This window comes from Barbus barbus (assembly GCF_936440315.1).
Source record: "Barbus barbus genome assembly, chromosome: 13".
NCBI lineage: Eukaryota > Metazoa > Chordata > Actinopteri > Cypriniformes > Cyprinidae > Barbus > Barbus barbus.
In genome coordinates, this window is record NC_136741.1 from 10,344,577 (window position 1) to 10,364,749 (window position 20,173).

At 39.4% G+C, this 20,173-nt stretch overlaps 1 protein-coding gene across 3 annotated transcripts in view; it reads right to left on the reverse strand.

The window, feature by feature from the left end:
* LOC306878742 (histone-lysine N-methyltransferase SETD5-like) overlaps positions 1–20,173 on the reverse strand; it is a 54,554-nt gene that overhangs the window by 20,388 nt on the left and 13,993 nt on the right. For 2 of the 3 annotated variants that reach the window (XM_079431250.1, XM_079431249.1), the window contains 14 exons: positions 9,955–10,183; positions 6,543–6,645; positions 5,643–5,896; positions 5,114–5,172; positions 4,068–4,255; positions 3,877–3,915; positions 3,471–3,716; positions 2,715–2,863; positions 2,432–2,549; positions 2,206–2,315; positions 1,863–2,109; positions 1,662–1,742; positions 843–1,058; positions 417–758 (listed from right to left, as the gene is read on the reverse strand). In XM_079431250.1, the coding sequence (XP_079287376.1) occupies positions 417–758; positions 843–1,058; positions 1,662–1,742; positions 1,863–2,109; positions 2,206–2,315; positions 2,432–2,549; positions 2,715–2,863; positions 3,471–3,716; positions 3,877–3,915; positions 4,068–4,255; positions 5,114–5,172; positions 5,643–5,896; positions 6,543–6,645; positions 9,955–10,025 (2,223 nt within the window). In that variant the 5' untranslated portion in view covers positions 10,026–10,183. Of the gene's footprint in view, positions 1–416; positions 759–842; positions 1,059–1,661; positions 1,743–1,862; positions 2,110–2,205; positions 2,316–2,431; positions 2,550–2,714; positions 2,864–3,470; positions 3,717–3,876; positions 3,916–4,067; positions 4,256–5,113; positions 5,173–5,642; positions 5,927–6,542; positions 6,646–9,954; positions 10,184–20,173 lie in introns of all 3 variants that reach the window. The other variant, XM_079431248.1, reaches the window with a different exon arrangement.

The window sequence follows — 20,173 nt, forward strand, 5'->3', positions numbered from 1 at the left end:
TGATTACATGTAGACTGGTGCATGAGATCACAGCAATAGCAAATGACAACAATCCAACCAATTCCTGATGGACAAAATTTAAATACTGCCCTAAAAATCAATCGCAACTTCCATTTTATGCCGGCATTAATCAGCAGTATTAAAATAGTACTTGCACTCTGGCTCATCTTATTTTACTACGTTAAAACTTTGCCGGGCAAATAAAAAAATTAAGATTTTGTGTTTCCCTGCCTAAATCCCGAGACACTGGGAATGGATCCAGCATCCCAACAAGCCTACACAGAACATGCATTTGGAGAAGAGACAGAATGAATGAATTGTATTAAGCGCAGAACACTGCAGTTCTCCTCATGACTCATGGCAAGAAAAACATGACAATTACCCTGTGTAGGATTAACAGTGTAAGATGAACTCACCTTTTTGGTTTTTGGGTATCTGACATTAGTCTTATTACCCATCCCTGAAGAGGCAGCTCCACATGGTTCTCCATCCTGGAGATTCCCACAGTTTGGAGCTCCCTCTGCCTGGCCCTGCTCCCTGAGGCCTGCCCCTGCACTGCCTTCTTCACTGCCCACCAAAACTCCCTCTGCTGCTTGCTGGGAAAGAGCCTGCCGCTGTCTTCGAGCACGCTGGGCTGAACTGGAGCGGTATCTGGAGATGCGGCTCTTAGGACGTGGTTTGGAACTGCGAGCAGGTTGCGCTTTAGGGGCAGGACTGGATGTAGCAGGGGGCTTTTCAGAGTCAATATCTGTTGTTTCCTAATGAAGAGACAGTGAAAGTGTGTAAAAACACACATCCATTATGTGACACAACCAAGTTAAAGTTGAGAAAGAATTAACTACCACTGGAGCAAAGGAGGTGCGCCTTGTACTGATTCCTCCACCTGCTCCTGTATTTGGAACACAGTTTCCTGCTGTAAGTGAGGGGACTTCTGCCTCCCCTGCTTCCAGTTTGATTTCTTCAGGTGTAGTCTGCGCTGTGCCCTGACCACGTTTCTTTCTCCTATCAAGGTTCTCAAACATGTGCATTATGGCCTCTGCCTTGCGTTCTTCACGAGACTGAGGGGGACAAACGGAATAAGGGGTTGATGTGGTGAATATAGGGCCCTGTAAAATCCATAGTTTTTTCCCACCAAATTCCATTTTATTTTTTCCACAAATGCTGTTTTTTCACATTAAAATTTTTCTGGATTCTTCTTTTTAGGCATTTTAATTTTTGTTTTAATGACTAAATAAAATTTTTGTAATCAAAAATCATGCTTAATTGAAATCATCAAACTTTATTATAATTATATTAAAATGATAATAAATTCAAAATTATAATAAATTCAAACTATTTTTTTTTTACCAAAATAAAATTTACATGCTTTTTGATTAATACAATTAAATTGTAATCAAAAAGCATGTCTAATCCATCATTTATGGATTTTACAGTAATAGGGCCCTAAGAAATGTTTCATTTTTTCAGAAATTCTGTAGTATTTATTAATCCAGAAAAATTACAAATAATCAAAAAATGGAAGTAATCAAATGAGGGCATACAATTTTAACAGCTTAATGTTTAAAGTGTAATCAAGTCAAAATCTAACAATTCCTGTTCTTTTTTTTAAATAAATTAAACAGTTCTCCTAACCCTACTGTTCTCCTCTAATAAAAGCTTACACGTCTGTTTGGTATTAGTGCTCCATTCTCGTCTAACTCCTCCTCTCCATTCTCCAACTTCACTCTGTCCATAAGAGCATCCTGTAGCACAAAACAAGATTGGTTTCATCATCATGTGAGATAATCATCATTATCATTAAATGGTAGAGCTGTTGCAAAAAGCAAGTAGGCATTTACCATTGTTTTTCCATGAACACATACCTCTGTATCGCTAACTCCCTGTGCCTCATTTGCATCTTCTAACAGGTGGTTGCTCTCATCAGATACACCAGCTACGAGCCTGTCCCCTTCCATTTCTCTGCGTCGGGCTCGTCTTCTCCGGGTTTCTGCTCCAGGCAGGGCAAAGTTCGAAGACTGGGGGGATAGCAGTTGAAGGGGACGGAGATTGTGTCTCTGCACAGGACAGTCCTGATTGCCCTTATGACATGCACAATCCACTTTATAATTACTGTTGGGAAAATTGGAGAAAAAGTGTCAAAACACATCATATCGCAGTTTATTTAGAATTAATAATAGATGTCAAGAAAATATTTGAGTGACTAACCAGCAACTAAACTCGTAGTCAAAGCCGATTGTGACTTCAGAATCTTTTGAAATTTGAGCAACAGCGTAGATGCACAGGTGAATCATCCCCTCTGCTATCATGTGTCGCACCTGTGAGTTAGAGTGTACAGGACAAAAGTGATATAATATGAATCAAATTTAGTCAGGCTGGAACGAAGTGAAGCAACCTTACGTTAACAGTTTAGCATTCAACAAATTAGTCTCACCTCAGCATTGGGTGTGCATGATCTTCTGATAAACCGTGCATCATTGCCAAATGTTCGGGCATCCACACACATCTCCACTTCGTTGAACTTGGAGTAGAATAGGACAAATGGATATGGCCTGGAGTGGAGTCAACAGAAGGAATTAGGAAAGACTCTCAAATTTGCAATATGTTTTACAAACAACATACATTTGACTAATTTTACCACGATTCAAATCTAATTAAGATAAGATCAACTAGATGTTCAACAATACACACAGATGCAATCACACATACACACTTACTTTTTGAAAAAATGTCCATTGACTTCAAACTGCTGTCTGAGCATGACTTTGCCTCTATACTCAATGATGAGTGTTTCAGGGTCCAAATTCCGTGCAGCTCTGAGAATCTTCCTATGTTTCTGCACACGTGTTACACGACCCAGCTGTAACTACACACATTAAATCCTTGTTGGTAATTGTAGTAAATAAAAATAATTATTAAATGAAAACAGCATGTTTGAACAACCGTTTTCAGTTTAGTAAAAGAAAATCATTATACAGTGTTTTCATCCATTTTTAAAGTCAATAAAATGAATACATACAAAAAAAAATCTAAACTAATTATCACAGATTATTTTCAAAGATCATTAATAACAAGCGGGCACACACATTTGTGGCCTTACCTCTTACTTATCAGTAAAACAGTGTTATTTGCAAGTTTAAAAAATCCACACAGTCCAACAGCATTGGTACTTTTGATTGTTTGTGTTCCAGATAAGCTTTCAGTCTGTATGTTAGTGGTGGTCATGTTTCACTGACCCTTTCTGCAGGTTACATTGTTACACCATTAGATGGTGACAACCAGTCTTTAAAAGCTCATGCGTTGCTCATGCTTTGGCTTTGTTTGGAATCATTTTCACTGTTGTACCCACCGCCCCTCAACACACTAATTAAACATTTTCATAGCGTTTATGAAAAAATCTATGATATTTAAAACATGATACAGGTCTAAAAATAAATTTAAGGACTTTGAAGACCCGTGAAACCCATCTATACCTGCATTTGCGAGCCCAACACAGTGTTGTTGCAAGCTAGTTCTGTTCTGTTAATGGTGTCCATGGCGACAGTAGATGGGGAGGGGGACGAGTTGCCATTGGCACAGTAGTGTTCGAGGAGGTTCTGCACGTCAGCACTGTACTGGTTAGACAGAGCTTCCTCATACTGGTCCGTCCACTGCTGAATTCGAGTCTCCCATCCTTCTGTTGTATTCTCATCCAGAACACTAGCCTCAGATGCAGAATTCTACAATAATCAGAGGGTGTGTGTGATTAAATATTCATCTGGTTGATTTTCATCTTTGGTAATGAAGAGTACTAAAGCTTATTTCCTAAGAAGAAGAGGTGGATCATCTTTCTTTTCTTTTTTTTTCTAATTAGGTAATGTGGCATTTTTGTGTCCATACCTTCATTCTCATGGATTTTCTGGAACCCTCTCTGTAAGCCTGTAATGAAAATATATTTTATTATAATATGATATTTGAGAAGTGAGACCGAGTGACATAAACACATGATTCAAATTGCCATGACAATTCAGGCGTTTCACATTCATTGTCTTTGTCATGTGCATGGATTGTGCATGTATGTGTTGCTATACCTTAACCTTCTTGGCTTTAGGAGTAGTGCGTGTTTTCTCTGTGCTCTTCTTTCTCTTCTTGACTTTGTTGTGTTTGACTCTTTTGACAGTGAGAGTGATGCTAGTGGGTGTGTGTTGAGTCGCCGTGTACGACACAGCAGAAGCTGACAAGTCCTCATCTCCACTCTCTGTAGCGCTGCTCTCGCCCACTGTAAAGACAGATATAAATCAAGCTCAAGACCCAGCATGATTAACCATCAGCACATGAGAGAACACGGACACTGGTAAGGTTGAGAAAAAAGCATAATTTCTGTCAGAAAATACAACAAATGAAATACAGGTATTACTGGGAAGAAAAGTAACACACATGAAATCAGCCAGTGTTGAGTAGTAATGGACAGATGTTATCTGGATTGTGTATGGTTGAGAAGTCTTTCCATCCCAATTTGTTTTTTGCTTAGAGGTTCTCCAAAGGGTTCAGTCGCTGCTCCAATCTTAGGAATCCAAACAGCACCTCAATTATATTTAATTTTTACAATGAGTTTATCTTTCACCTTTCTGTCACCAAACTGTTTTAAACTTTGAGACAAGGCTTTGTCAAGCCAACATGACAGTTTATCATGACAAAGGTTACCTATAAGCATGTAACCGAACTGAGTCAACATCAAACTGACTCTAGCTTAATAAAGGCATATTTTCTTCTGTACAACTGCTTATAGCTGAATTGAACATTCAACGTTTCATAATTGATTAACTTTACACAGTTACTGAACTGAACAAACGCTGAAATGACTTGAGCGGAATAAGGACACTATTGTGTTGTTAGTGCTGCTTTCCAGCAGAATCAAATTTGGATTTCACTCATATTTGAAGTATGTAACACTGATTTTGTTATTTTCCTGTTTGTTACTGTGAAGCTGCTTTAAAGAAATCTGAATTGTTTAAAGCACTTTGTTGATTACATAGTTTTATTGCCATTTACTGGTACCTTGTTTATTTGAAACTAAATCTGAAAATCAAAGTGATTCAGAGAAGGTCATGTTGATTATCATCTAAGAGAATTTTACCTGAAACATTCTCTGCTTTTCTGCGCTGCCCATCCAGCCCTTTCTTCTTCTCAAGACCCCTGCAACAAGAATTCTCCTTCAGTACACATTTTCTATCCATTACAGCAATAACTAATTGCCATAACTCGGAATAAAGCTATTGGTTCTTAATAAGGTGAACCACTGCTTATAAGCCATTTATTTGTTTGAGAGGTGAAAAATAAAAGCTTCACCAGCCAATAAGATATAAGCTTGGGGGAACATGTTGACATTTCCTGTAATCATTGGTTATATTTCAGACATTGACTGTATTTGGCAATAAATCAAGTAATATCAGTTTTTTTCTGATATTAAAGCATTAAAGGGGTTAAAGCATATAAATCACCAGAGTGTATTTTACTTTTCTTCGGGTATGCAAACTGTTCTCAGAGAGTAACGAAGCAGTGTCATTATTAGGGTGAATAGTTTTGATGAAAAACTGCTAGTGATTTAGATACAACTAAAGCACAGCACAATCTGAAATGAGATATTTCAGATACAAATCACCCACCTGCAGCTCTCACACTTAATGAGGAAGCCATCTTGCATTAGACGGCATTGACACCAAGGTGGTGGAATTGCGCCTTCCACCACCTCCTCCTCCTCCGATGAGCTCTCACTGTCAGCAGAGTTGTCTGGTTCATTGGTGGGAAAACAGGGTCGCGATCGTCCCAGAGTGCCATTGCGTTCCGAATGGGAGAAAACAGTCTGGGAGAGTGGGGAGGCTGGAGGGGTGGGAGGGGGTGGAGCTCCATAGTTATGATCCTGACAACACACAACGGAAGACTGTTGCATCTTCAAACAACGGTGTTCAGGCACAACAAAAGGGAAAAAGGAAAGAGAGAGGGGGAAGAGAATGAAAGGTGGGGAGCAGGGAAAAGGGGCAGGAAGAAAGAAGAGGCGGGAATGAAAAACTAAAAACCGTGGCATTCAAAAGTAAACAATATTTAATGTAGCTAAAAATGTTTTAGCTAAAGTATCTTAATTAAACTGTAAGCATAAATCTAAATAATCTTCATTTAAGTAAACATTGTTTAAAAATTTTAAAACAGTACCACATAAGACAAACTGCTTATAAAGTTCCTCATTTGAAAGGTGCATTGGATAATAGCATCTACTAAATGATTAAATGCAAATGTAACATATGTCCAGGTTGATTTGCAGTTCTGTTCAAGTCAGATTTTGACTCTGTGGTTTTGGGTGTTACAATAAACTTAATTTAGTTCATGATAAATTCACTTCAATTTTATTCTATGCACGAAGGCTAGTGGAACTGCAATTACAAATGTATCACCATGCACACGTTTATTTAATATGATTCAGCACCATGCATTATTTAGATGCTATTAGGTTACACACTGACTATAAATATCAATTCGTAAAAAATAAAAACAAGAATAAAACAACTTACAGCATAGGGAAGTCCCCCATATCCATGACTCTGTGTGTTCCCACAGCTGCGACTTGAGTAATTTTTCTCATTTACTGCTGGGCTCGCTTCAACTGACTCAGGACTGAGAGAAAGAAAGATATTTGAGAAGCTTGCAAATAAACTGCTCGTTATATATGTAGATGTGGTTCTGTAAACTCCAGATGACCACCAGAGGCAGTGATAAACAGTAGTGGATCATCACAGAGCCAGTCAGGTAAAATAGACAGAGACTATATCAACAAAAAAGGTCACAAAATAACCTGAGAATTCGGAGTGACTAAGAACTATGATGATCATCTGGAATACACAGAAGAGCACAACTCACAAGCTAAAACATAAAAACTAAAATTATGCACAGTCCACTAAGGAAACTCCTTGCAAATGTAACCCAAGATGAGGAGGCAGCTCTAGTGGAATAACAAGTGATTCCACCAGGCTATGAGCCACTGGGCCCTTTCTGTAGGCTAGAGTGATAACCTCCACAATCCACTAAATGGCCTCTGCTATAACATGGGAGGACCTTTATACACATTGTAACAAACAAACATCTGATCTGTCCAAGACTGGTGGCATCTGAAAAACAAATTCCAACCTGAAGCATAGTGTAATCATGTAAGGTAGCCCTAGTGCTAGTAATGGTGTGAACAACAGCAGGTTTACAATCCACTAGAACAGTGGCTCTTTGACCTGGGTCAATTGGTGGGGGCTCCAGGAACAGGGTTGAGAACCACTGTACTAGAAGAAGGTTGGACACAAGGGCGAATCTCAAGTTGTTGGGAGGGGGGCAGCCGTCCATTTAAATTTCTTTGGTGAAGTTACCACTTATTACCCGGTAAAAGACTGAGCAATAGAAGCAACTATGGATCATGCCTCAGTGAACTGTGCACTGCATGAGTAAAACATCCATTCTCCTGTTTGAAACTGATTTCTGGAATAAGAAGCTACTACCTGATTGCCTGACACTTGTTGTCAGAAATTCCAACTGTTGCAAATATCAATGCACAAATCCAATCCTGCTCCTTTGCATTCTTTCAAAGCAGTTAAGAGATCACCCAGTGACATATCAATCTTCTCTTGGTCAAATGTCTTCATGTGACATGAATTCGCAGGGCAGAGTTTACCAAACATGATCTTGCATTTCCGGGCTCCCGCATTCGCTCACAAAATAAAAGAATGAATACAAGCAAGTGTTGGTGTTGCAGCAGCCTGAGTTGGAGCAGGCCATGCAGAATAGGGCTGTGCAATTAATCGCATGTGATTCTCATGCGCATTTCGTCAGTAAAGCCGGCTCCGTGATTGGCGGTAAATCTCCATCCCCTGTTTTCAGATGGAGCGGCAGTTAATACACAGTAGTTCACTGACAAGCTAGGCAATATCGCGTTCAATATCGCAGATGAATCGCATTCAATTATGAACGCGAAATCGCGTAGCTTGTCAGTGAACTACGGCTCTGTGTATTAACTGCCATTCCATCTGAAAACAGGGGATGGAGATTTACCGCCAATCACGGAGCCGGCTTTACTGACGAGATGCGCATAAGAATCGCATGCGATTAATTGCATAGCCCTAATGCAGAATCACTGTAAAGCAGTAGTCAGTATCCCTATAACCTGTAGAAGTACTCTGTGCAGCAAAATCAGCCAGAATTGAGCAAGGAGCTGTAATATGCTGGTTGCCAAAGCAATGTAACAGGGTGAGAGACATAGGCCAAATCCCATTTCTACCCCTTACCCTACCCCTCCAATTCGCATGTTCATGTCAAGGGGTAGGGGTGTCTTGATTCTCTTTTGGTTGGAGGTGTAGGGGTAGAGGAAAGGACCAGATAGCCCTTGAAACGAAGATTTTTCGGGACCACACTTCAAATGAAGGAGTATGATAATTATCAGCATAAAACAGCTACAGCGGCAACATGGTTGCCCAAGCGAACAAAAAGACACAAACGTAAGCATTTTTGCCATTAATAAAGATTTTAATGAAAAGTAATCATTTGTTTTATATTACATTCAATCGTGTGTTCATATTTATGGTCATGTTATTCAAAGCAATGTTTGCAAAAAAAAAAAAAAAAAAAAAAAGCTAAAGTTTGTTAACGTCATATTATTGCACGATAGTGCCACAACATTTTCATGTCTGATCAGGGCGATAACCACCATAAACATTGAGGGGGGCTAGTCCCCCCAATAGTTAGTAAACTGATATTTCCTACCGACACACTACAGCAAAAGATAGAAATAATGGATTTAAAATCGGCGATGTATCGCCTGCAATAATGAACGCGATATTGTACAGTTTGTCAGTAAACTATGGCACTGTAGTAAATTCTGCTCCATCTGAAAGCACGTGATGGAGATTTACTACTAATCACAGAACCGGCATAAATGACGAGATGCGCATGATCATCGCTTTCGATTATTTACACAGCCCTACATTTCACCATGAAGTTGCTGGCATATTTTATCTGGCTGGTGCCACAATGATCCACTATTACTTAGCACTGCCTTTGACAGTCAAGGGGAATGAAAGAGTACAGCGATAAAAAGAAAAGAAGTGGTGGAAACCATGTTCAAATTGATTGGATGATAAATATGTCCTTTTAATCTTTTAACTCAGCCAATCACATAAAACCAATCACATTGTGAAATGTTGAAATGTGTTGTGAAATTAAAAATGTGTGCTCCAAAATAAATAGTGTGGGGGAACATCAGCCAAACATTCTAAGACCTTCAGCAAAGAAAAAAAAATGTATAAAAGGTTGTAAAAAATTGTAAAAAGGTATAGAGAGTAGGAAAAGTTTGTGAAACCTTTTAACAGAAAAGAATGGGGTGAAAAAAAATTGTATGTATTAACAGTACACAAAGAGAAATCAAATCTTGAGTTTTGGCATGGCATCTGTGAATTTCTAGCACTGATTGATTGATTGGCCATTTAGTGTCAACAAATGATTCAGTATATATGTTTTTTTAATAAATGAGGTATGCCCAGCTATACTGGCTAACATGCAAAACAAAATGATTAGGTCTATTTTTCTCAGTCTAAACTAATTCATTTGCCTTCACAGAATTCCACTGTAAATTTGACATTTGTCTCTGTAACAGATACTCTTAACCATGGAGAAAAAAATGCACTAAATAAACAACTCTGGTGCTAGACCCCATTCTTGGCCAGTGCTCAGCCGGGTGGATTAAAGCCTGTTTCAAACTGACTCTGCGTTTCCACGCACTTGACATAACAGGTTTTGTTGCAGTGTGTTATGTGACTATAGTCCAAAGTAAACTAATTTGAAACTAATTTTCTGCTGTGGAAACCCATGACTTGGGTTGAGAATAGGCACCAACCAGGAATTTGCAAAGGCACCATGTTGATGGAAAAAGGGCTCAGAACAGAAACTTACTCTGATCCAGCGGCCATATCGGTGTAAGGTGTCTCAGGTGTGGTGACTCCCAGTGTGATTACTATGCTCATGACGTCAAGCGCAGCAATGCAGGGAAGGGGATGGGGGGTGGGGAGGGGGTGAGGGGAGGGAGAGGGGAGGGAAGAGGAGAATCAAGGGCTCCTAATGGCAGCAGTGAAGCACTCCTCAGATGGGGCGCTGCTATACCACATCACGCACATCAGGAGTCCTGAAACCATAGACCACAAAAAAGAGAGGGAGATAGGATTAGGTATATATCATGTGTAAATGCAGCCCTAAAAACATGCAAAATTGGTAGCACCCACAAAAAAATCTGTTGCTTGGTGCATGCAATGTTCAGCTGGTACTTCTTTACTCTGCTAACTGAAGAAAATCAGCAAGAGAAGAGAAAGAATAATATAATGGGAAATGTCTTTGAAACTAAAAGTCTCAAAGTATAGTTCATTGTTTTCTTCATTCCATACATTTTTTGAATATTGTGTAAAATGTGTAAGTTAAAGTGGGCCAGCTGAGTTACAGAAATAGCAGATAATGCAAAAAATAATTGATGTCACCCTCAATTTACTAAAAAGCAGTGCTGTAGAAGTGAATATTGAATTATTTTATGCACACACAGAACAAAAATGGCAAGACCTAGACCTAATAAAACCAATCTTTAAACCTCGCAAAACATCCGTCTTTTGCTCATCCTCGAATTATACGAGTTTAGATTCAGAGATCAACAATTGCACAGCAAGCTACATAGGCTGATATTCCGAAGCAAATACAATATCTCTAATCATGTAAGGAAACGTTTTAGTTAAACTGCATTTAGCTGCATGTTCTAAAATAATAGTTGTCAAATGTTATAAATTTTTTTATAAAAAAAAAAATAGAAAAAAAGTTGCACCTTCAAGCCAAAAAGTGTTATTCATGCTGAAACGCTTGATAATAATTTTTTGAAAAACATGCAACAATTGCCAAGGCTTTATGCAGCAGACTTCTCATCAGGCATACAATGCAGTTTATTTGCTGCCTACAGCATCACTGTAATATTTATACCAAGTTACGAGAACTTGGTATTGTAGGCAAAATGTTAGTGTTGAGCCTAACTTTAGAATATCCGATGGACGCAAACTGCGTACACTGTTCTGTGTCAGGCCTATTCTAATGATGCTTTTCATACTTTTCTGGGCCTTGACAGTGTCATTTACTTGGCAGTCAACGGGACAGTCACAAGCCTCCCGGTTTTCATCCAACATATCTTAAATTGTGTTCCGAAGACGAACAAAGCTTTTACGGGTTTGAAACGACATGGGGGTAAGTGATTAATGACAATATTTCCATTATGGTGTGGAGTAACCCTTCAATGTACAAGAGAAAGTGCGTAAAAAAAGGAAAACAGTTGCATCATGCGTCAGGCTTATATTACATAAGCTTCAATACACTGTGATAATTTGGATTGTAAAGGAAATAAAAAAAAAATGAATTTCATAATTATTTGCACACTCTTATACTATTTCTAAACATATGGATTTCTTTCTTCTGTGAAGCACACACACAAAATATTTGGATTGTCCTGTTTGAAAATATTACATTGGACCCCATTGACTTTCGTTATATTGACTCTCTTTTCTACTTTTGAAGAATTTAAACAGGTTTTTGAATACATACTATAGACTTCAGCAGATTTCAGCTAATCAAGTTATTAGCTTTTTTAAAGTGTGCATTATATCAATCTACATAAATGTGTCCATTCTGTATGCATCCAACTTATGAATGTCCAGAATCAAGAAAAAGTTGCTATCAAACGGCCATCAAAAAACCCTGGGTGAAAGGAAAATTTCACATTTGTAATTTGAAAGCAGTGTAACATAACTGCTGATCATACAGACAAATATGGAGTAAAGATTAATTTGATCCTTAGCATCATTCATTCAACAATAATCAATCATATTAAGAAAGTACTCAATCCCCTTTACTTTTCTGACATTTTTTTAATGTTGCATCTTATGCTAAAGCACTTCTGAGGTAACAACGGTTTAATGATCTACAACAAAACTGTTAATGCATATTTGATTACTACAATACTATATCAATTTTTGATGTCATTTCTGGTATGGAAAAAGTTATTTAAATTACTTTTTCAATTTCATATAAAATCATAAAAATGGAAAGTTATCCAAAAACCTACATTTACACAAACTGACCACCAACTGCAACTTCCAGATGCTATTTTTAATTTTTGATTAAACTGTCACAGAATTAAACGCACAGGATAGTGGGACATCATAGGCAGTGAAGAATACACCAATGCTGCCTTCAAAAATCGATGAAAGTTTTTCCAAAGACATCATTTAACAGACAGGAATTTTTATATGAGGAAAATGCATGATTCTATATCAGGTTGCACTTAATTTAGTCATCTCTTTTTTTTTTTAAATGCAACTTTTATAGTGACTATCAAATAGTAGTAACATTATCCCAAATAAATCAAGTACTAAACAGTCAATTGGCTCTAATAAAATAAAATGACAGTAATAAATAGGGCTGGGTACGGTGACAATTTTACTAGTTGAATTTGATTCACAAGCTTTCAGTTTGGTTTGATTTCATTTAGATCTTGATTCAATTGGGCATATGCGGTACATATGTCAATGTTTTTTCCAAGAAAAAAATAAATCATCAATTAATATAAACTATACAACTATACAATAAAACCCTGTCAGTTGGTAGATTATTAAAGTAACTTGTCAACAAAAAACACTGAAATTGCACACAAGGCAGTTTTTATAATAAAAATGTGGTATAACTATATTTCTACTTGTTTGTTGTTTAAATATAAACATTGAAACAGTGGATTTCGTTGTCATGATGGATTTGTTCAAACATTAACGGTGCATGGTGTTACGTCTATGACTTAATGCATTATATGTTGGTTTTGTTGTTGTTGCTTCGTTCCTTTTTAGGATTGGTCCTGGACATAATGGGAGTCTGCTGGTGGTTGGACCGGAGAAGAGGCCAGGACTATAAATTCCCTGGCATTCCACTGGAGGGAGCTCTCTGCCTCTTTGATTGATTGCTCAAGATTGTTGTGATACTGTGCTAGTTGGTGACTATGTGGTTGCGACAGATTGTGTTGTCTGTTCCAGCCGAGTGCCTTTATTGACTTGTGTGAGCCTTATCGTAGGACATTGATGTCTTGTTGAACCATGTTTGTAAATTTGTCACTGTGTTGTGGAGCAGTAGGGGGTGAGTGCCTTGTTTCTTTTGTAGGCCATTAGGCCATTACTTTTTCTCCTGTTTATTGGACAGATAAGGAGATAGGGAATTTGATTGTATGTTTTGTTTCTTTTATTTTGATCTGTAGGGAAGGTAGTTCTTTTGTGGGGAAGTTAGTTTCTGTTTGTTTATTATTTTTGGCATTAGCTCACCCCTGAAGATTTCGCTTCTGATTGTTTTCGTATGTTTTGAATATATTGTTTGTGTATCTTAGCCGAGAACGGCGGATACTATTGCAACAGACACGAACAAGAAAACAAGGAAAGAGAAATAAAATGATCAACTCAGATGAAGTGGTAGTGTTATTTATGTTACAGTCTGACCTAGACCAGAGATCGTAACATAAATTGGGGGCTCGTCCATTAGTTATATATAAATGAAGATAATTGGTATAGTTGAACACGCGTTTGTTCTGGTAATTTTCTTGTTGTGTGGGACGAGTTTATGGATAAGTATGCAATTTGATTTAACGTCATTTACGTTGTCTCCTACGACGGAGGAATTTAATAAGTGTCGTAAAGCGGATTTATTGCTAATTGCAGATTTCTTTAATGTCCTTGTTCCTAGGGAGGGATCGAAACAAGTTATTAAAGAGGAGTTGTATAGCGAATTAGTTGAGGCTGGAATCTTGCCGGATGAGTCGGTGGAAGGGTTAGCGAGGATGAGAACAGAAATTCCGGGGGATGAGGATACGTTTACTTTTCCTAGTATAGATCCTAGTCATCCCCGTTTTGATCCTATGCTAGCTATTAAATTAAAGGAGTTGGATCTGCAGTTAAAGAAACAGGATTATGATGCGCAGCTTCTTCATTTTCGGACTCTGGAGTTAGAGGCTGATAATAGATTTAAATTACATAGTTTGGAACTGCAAGCCAAATCGCCATCTAATATTCCTGTGCCTGTGCCCAGGTCTAGACTTCCAGCTCCTCGTTCATCAGGGAATGTACCAGTTTCATCGGTACCGGGTCAAAGTCCGCCACCCGGGTTATCTCAGAGTACCTCCTCATCTGGTGGTGAGTTTGTGAACAGTTTTGATGTGAGTAAATACGTTACACTTGTTCCTCCTTTTAGAGAGACAGAGGTAGACTCTTATTTCGTCGCTTTTGAGCGCATTGCAGTTACATTACGTTGGCCAAAAGAGTTGTGGTCGTTACTGTTGCAGTGTAAATTAGTGGGTAAAGCTCAGGAAGTGTGCACAGCCTTACCTATTGAGCAAAGTTTGAATTATGATACCGTTAAATCTGCAGTGTTAAGAGCGTACGAATTGGTACCTGAAGTTTATCGCCAGAAATTCAGAAACCATCAGAAAATTACCAGTCAAACTTTTGGTGAGTTTGTTCGTGAGAAAACGGTGTTGTTTGACAAATGGTGTGCAGCTAGTAGAGTTACAACGTTTGAGCAATTACGAGAACTTGTGTTGTTAGAAGATTTTAAGAGTTGTGTTTCAGAGGACATTGTTGTGTATTTGAATGAACAGAAGGTATTGTCTGTGATTAATGCAGCTGTTCTGGCAGATGAATTTGTGCTTACGCACAAAACAGTTTTTACTCCGTTTGTGTACAGAGAGAAATCTGGGTCATCTGGTGAATTTTCTGGGAAAAACGGTTCGAGAGTTTTTAACAGGGGCAAGGGAAAACGGGAGTATAGAGAGGCAGTTTCGAATGTGTTCCGTAATACAAATTTGTCTCGTGAGGGGGAAAGACGGGTGTGTTTTTTCTGTCGCGAGGCAGGACATTTGATTGCAGATTGTAAGCGCTGGAATCAGGGTAAGGTCTCTGAGAAACCAAAGGGAGTTGCTTTGGTTCATACTGCTCCCATGGTGGCTGACTCTTTTAATCTGCATACCAATTTATACTGTCCGTTTATGATGAATGGTATGGTATCTCTTTCAGGTGAGCAGGAAAATTTGAAGCCGATTACTATCTTGCGAGATACAGGATCAGTTCAATCTTTCATTCTGGAGAGTGCACTGCAGTTTTCGGAGCAGTCATACTGTGGCTCCAGTGTGTTAATTCGTGGCATTGAGCTTGGCTGTATTAAAGTGCCTTTGCATTCAGTTTGTCTTCAATCTGATTTATTCACAGGAGTCGTGCAATTGGGGGTACGTTCTCAGCTTCCTGTAGAAGGAGTAGATTTGATATTAGGTAATGATATTGCTGGTGGTAAAGTGTTCCCTCAGCCCATTGTTGTGGATAAACTGGATGTATTTGGACTGTGTGACCTGGTGGATGTGGGTCAACAGTTTCCTTCTGTCTTTCCTGCTTGCGCGGTAACCCGTGCTCAGTCTAGGAAGTCTGATGATGTTTTAGATGTGTCTGAAACATTTATGACTGAAGTTGACAGACAAGAATGTGTGCAGGATGTTTCTCCTAATGTCTGTGGTTTTGACCAGGAGGTGGCAGTCCAAATTGAAACTATGCTTGAGACAGGGAGGGAATCGCTGGCAGCTGCGCAGAAAGCTGATACATCTTTAGCCAAGTGTTTTGCTGTGGCTGTACAACAGGATGAAGCAGTGGACAAGGATGTGGCTTACGTTTGGGAGGATGGAGTGCTCATGCGTAAGAAAAGGATCATCTCCATCAGAAAAGGATCTGAGTTGGAAGACAGTGTTTCAGGTAGTGGTTCCTCAAAGCTATCGTGAACAGATTTTGTGTTTTGCTCATGACCATGCTCTCTCTGGCCATTTGGGTGTAAATAAAACGTTCAATCGCATTAGTCGCTATTTTTATTGGCCTGGTTTGAAGTCGGCCGTTTCAGAGTACTGTCGTTCATGTCATGTGTGCCAGCTGGCTGGGAAACCTAATCGGGCAATTCCTACTGCTCCTCTTCATCCTATTCCTGTACTGTCAGAGCCATTTGAGAGAATTATTATTGATTGTGTTGGTCCATTACCCAAGACAAAGTCTGGTTATCAGTACCTGTTGACGCTAATGTGTGCTGCTACTCGGTATCCCGAGGCGATTCCTATGCGTACAATTAGAGCTAAGAATGTGACTAAAGAATTGATCAAATTTTTCTCTACATTTGGTATTCCTCGAGTTATACAGTCGGATCAGGGTACAAATTTTACTTCTCAGGTTTTGGGCTGCCTGTCTGTAAAGCATAATCTCTCTAGTGCCTACCATCCAGAGTCACAGGGAGCACTCGAACGTTTTCATCAGACTCTGAAAAGTATGTTGCGTGCATACTGCTTCGAAACCGGGAAGGATTGGGATGAGGGAGTCCCTTTGGTCATGTTTGCAGTACGAGAGACCCCTCAGGAATCCTTAGGTTTTAGTCCTGCCGAACTAGTGTTCGGGCACACTGTGCGGGGCCTGTTAAAATTATTTCGTGAACAGTTGTTGTCGGTGACAAAACCACAGACTAGTGTACTTGAGTATGTGAGTTTGTTTTCGTGATCGTCTACACCGAGCTCGTGAAGTGGCACTTTTGGAGTTGGGCCGCACGCAGACTAAAATGAAGACTCACTTTGATAAAAAAAGTGTTTATCGAAGTTTTCAGGAAGGTGATTTGGTGCTTGTCTTTCTTCCTCTTCCTGGGTCGCCGTTACAGGCCAAATTCTCTGGTCCCTATACTGTCAAGCAAAGATTAAGTGACACAGATTATGTCATCAATACCCCTGACAGAAAACGAAAGACCAGAGTCTGTCACATTAATATGTTGAAAGCCTATGTAAATAGGGAGGGTGCCCAGAGGGTTGTAGCTCAGAGCATGCCTAAAATTGCTGTTCCCATCTCTGCTGTTACGGCTGTGTACTGTCCTGAGGAGGACGGGCTTAAGATGCTAGATGCGTCGTGTGCCCGATTGGACAATTCAAAGCTTTTACTGGATTTAAAGTCCCATTTGTGTTATTTAAGTGAAGCGTGTCAGAGGGATATTATTACTCTCATTAATAAGTTCCTTTCTCTTTTTGCTGATGTGCCTAGTCAAAATACAGTGTTGGAGCATGATATTGATGTGGGTGAGTGTTCCCCTATCAAGCAAAATTGTTATCGGATAAATCCCATTAAAAGGAAAATAATGCAGGAGGAGACGGCATACCTGTTGGAGCATGGTTTTGCTGTGCCAAGCTCTAGCTCATGGAGCTCGCCATGTCTATTGGTCCCTAAGTCAGATGGGAAATTCCGATTTTGCACAGATTACCGTAAGGTAAATTCAGTCACGAAACCTGATTCCTATCCTTTACCGAGGATGGATGATTGTATTGACAGGGTTGGGGCTGCGAAGTTTGTGACTAAGCTAGACCTGTTAAAAGGTTACTGGCAGGTACCTTTGACGGCCAGGGCTTCAGAAATCTCTGCCTTTGTTACAGCTGATCATTTCCTGCAATACAAGAGGATGGCCTTCGGGATGCGGAATGCACCCGCCACCTTCCAACGTCTAATGACGTTGGCTGGGCTAGAAAACTGTGAGGCATACCTGGATGACATTGTCGTTTATTCCTGTGACTGGGAACAACATCTAATAAGTCTGTATTCTGTGTTTGAACGTTTAAGTGATGCATCTCTTACCCTAAATCTCGCCAAGTGTGAGTTCGGTAAGGCCGTCGTGACATATTTGGGAAAGTGTGTAGGTCAAGGACAAGTGCGTCCTGTCAACGCAAAAATTGAGTGTATTGTTGGTTTTCCCGCCCCAAAGACGAAACGGGAGTTGCGTCGGTTTCTGGGAATGACAGGATATTACCGGGCTTTTTGCAAGTATTTCGCTGATGTTGCAGCCCCACTCACTAACTTGTTGAGTCAATCTAAAGTTTTTGACTGGACTGCAGAGTGTCAAGTAGCTTTTGATGCTATTAAGATGTTGTTGTGTAGTACCCCAGTCTTATCAGCTCCAAATTTTTCGCAAGCATTTAAACTGGAGGTGGATGCGAGTGAGGTGGGAGCAGGTGCAGTCCTTATTCAGGAGGATGTGGAGGGAATTGATCACCCTGTTTGTTATTTTTCCAAGAAATTTACAAAGTCGCAGCAACATTATAGCACAATCGAAAAAGAGGCCCTTGCGCTATTGTTGGCACTCCAGCACTTCGAAATTTACCTTGATGCTTGTAATGTCCCTATCCTGGTGTATACGGACCATAATCCCCTTGTTTTCCTATTCCAGATGTCAAATTCAAACCAGAGACTGATGCGTTGGTCTCTCTTGATACAGGGTTTTAATTTGGAAATCCGGCACAAGAAGGGGTGTGAGAATGTGCTCGCTGATGCTTTGTCGCGTGCCCCATGTGAGCGTGAGGGTTAAGAATGGTTTTCATTGTTACCATTCAAGTTGTTTATTGTAAATCATTTAATTAATGATTTATAATTTTAAGGGTGGGGGTGTTACGTCTATGACTTAATGCATTATATGTTGGTTTTGTTGTTGTTGCTGTTGTTTCGTTCCTTTTTAGGATTGGTCCTGGACAGGGGCGGCGTTAGGGGTGGGCTAAGGGGGCTGGAGCCCCGAATGTTTTTATTACTATGCCATCAATGAGTTTCAATCAATGTTCATCAATGTCCAATAAAGTAATTTATATTAGAATTTAAATAAATATCTCTCGACTCTCATGTCTACAGTGTCAGTCAATTTACGCGTTGTCATTCACACCCGACAAAAACCGCCCACTGAGTCTAGTGCTTCTGACTGACATGTAAACTGGCCAACCATCGATGAGCGTCTGTACGATCCAGCCAATCAAATTAGATCTTTTGGAGCCAGGCGGTTTGTTGGCGTGTAGTATTTTACTAGATCAATTTATTTGAAAAATAAAATGGATATTTCAAAATTCTTCAAAAAAAGGAAGTAAAACACCAGCCAACACTTGAACGCCAAGATACAACAGCTTCAGGTATCTGTAACTTTTAATCATAGTATTATATTTCTTATTCGGTTTTAAATTGTGTCTGATTTAACGTTACATTTTGAACATCTAACAGTTAACGGTTGCGCAGCACAGTCTTTAGGACACACACACACACAGAGCGGTTATAATGTTGGGTTAGCATGGTCTGTGGCAGACTTTTCGTGTCAGGGCAACAATTCAATAAACAAGATAATAAAAAAAGACATTTCGCTAAGGAAATGGTTCCAAACAAAGCATGTTGTTGTGCTCTGCAGCAACACACAGCGGTGTTTACTGAATAAATTTGCGTGAGTAAATGATTCACTGACCCATTCATTAAAACAGTTGCTTACTTTTTTTCTGAATGAATCATCTGTTTGGAACAAATCGATTGATTAAATGACTGACTGACTCACTCATTAAGGCAGTGGCTTGCCGCCACCTAGTGGTTTTTATCCTTCCGCGAAACGATATAGTACCACGTGACTAACATTCAAACGAATGTACGTTAGTAAGACAGACGAGATTTAAAAACTGCATTGCTGGAGTTGAAGGTTGGACTTTTCAGGATATCAAACTTTTTAAAATATCTGGCAATGCCAGTCCTGATGGCCATATAGCTGGCTATTGAATAAGTCTGACCGTTCGCACTTTGCACAGATGCATAAAATGATCGTTAAGATCCTCTGCTTCATACTTGTCTGTCTCCATTTTTTTCTCTTTTAGCCAGTCTTTTGAGAAGTTTTATTGCCCATTCTGTATTTTTTTGTGTGTTTGCTTCGTAGCTGTCATGCTCTATTTTGTCAAGTTCAGTCTCAGTAAGCTCTCTGTGTCTTGTCGTTGTTTGTTCTTCGTAGTTCAATTTTCGTTTTTTTGTCTTAATTGGGGAGCCATTTGAATCGTCCAAATCTATCCACTGTTCAAACGTTTTGTTTTTACCGTACATGTTAAAATTAATGTCGAAATTTTCCATTGTTAATTGTGGTTGTCCAGTGTTTGTCACAAGATGGCGCCAAACGGTAATCTTTGTTGGCGCGGAGGGATTTTAAACATACAAGTAGGACCGGCTATGCGTTATTACTTTGGAGCGGTTATTATTTGAAAAGAACAAACCTGCAA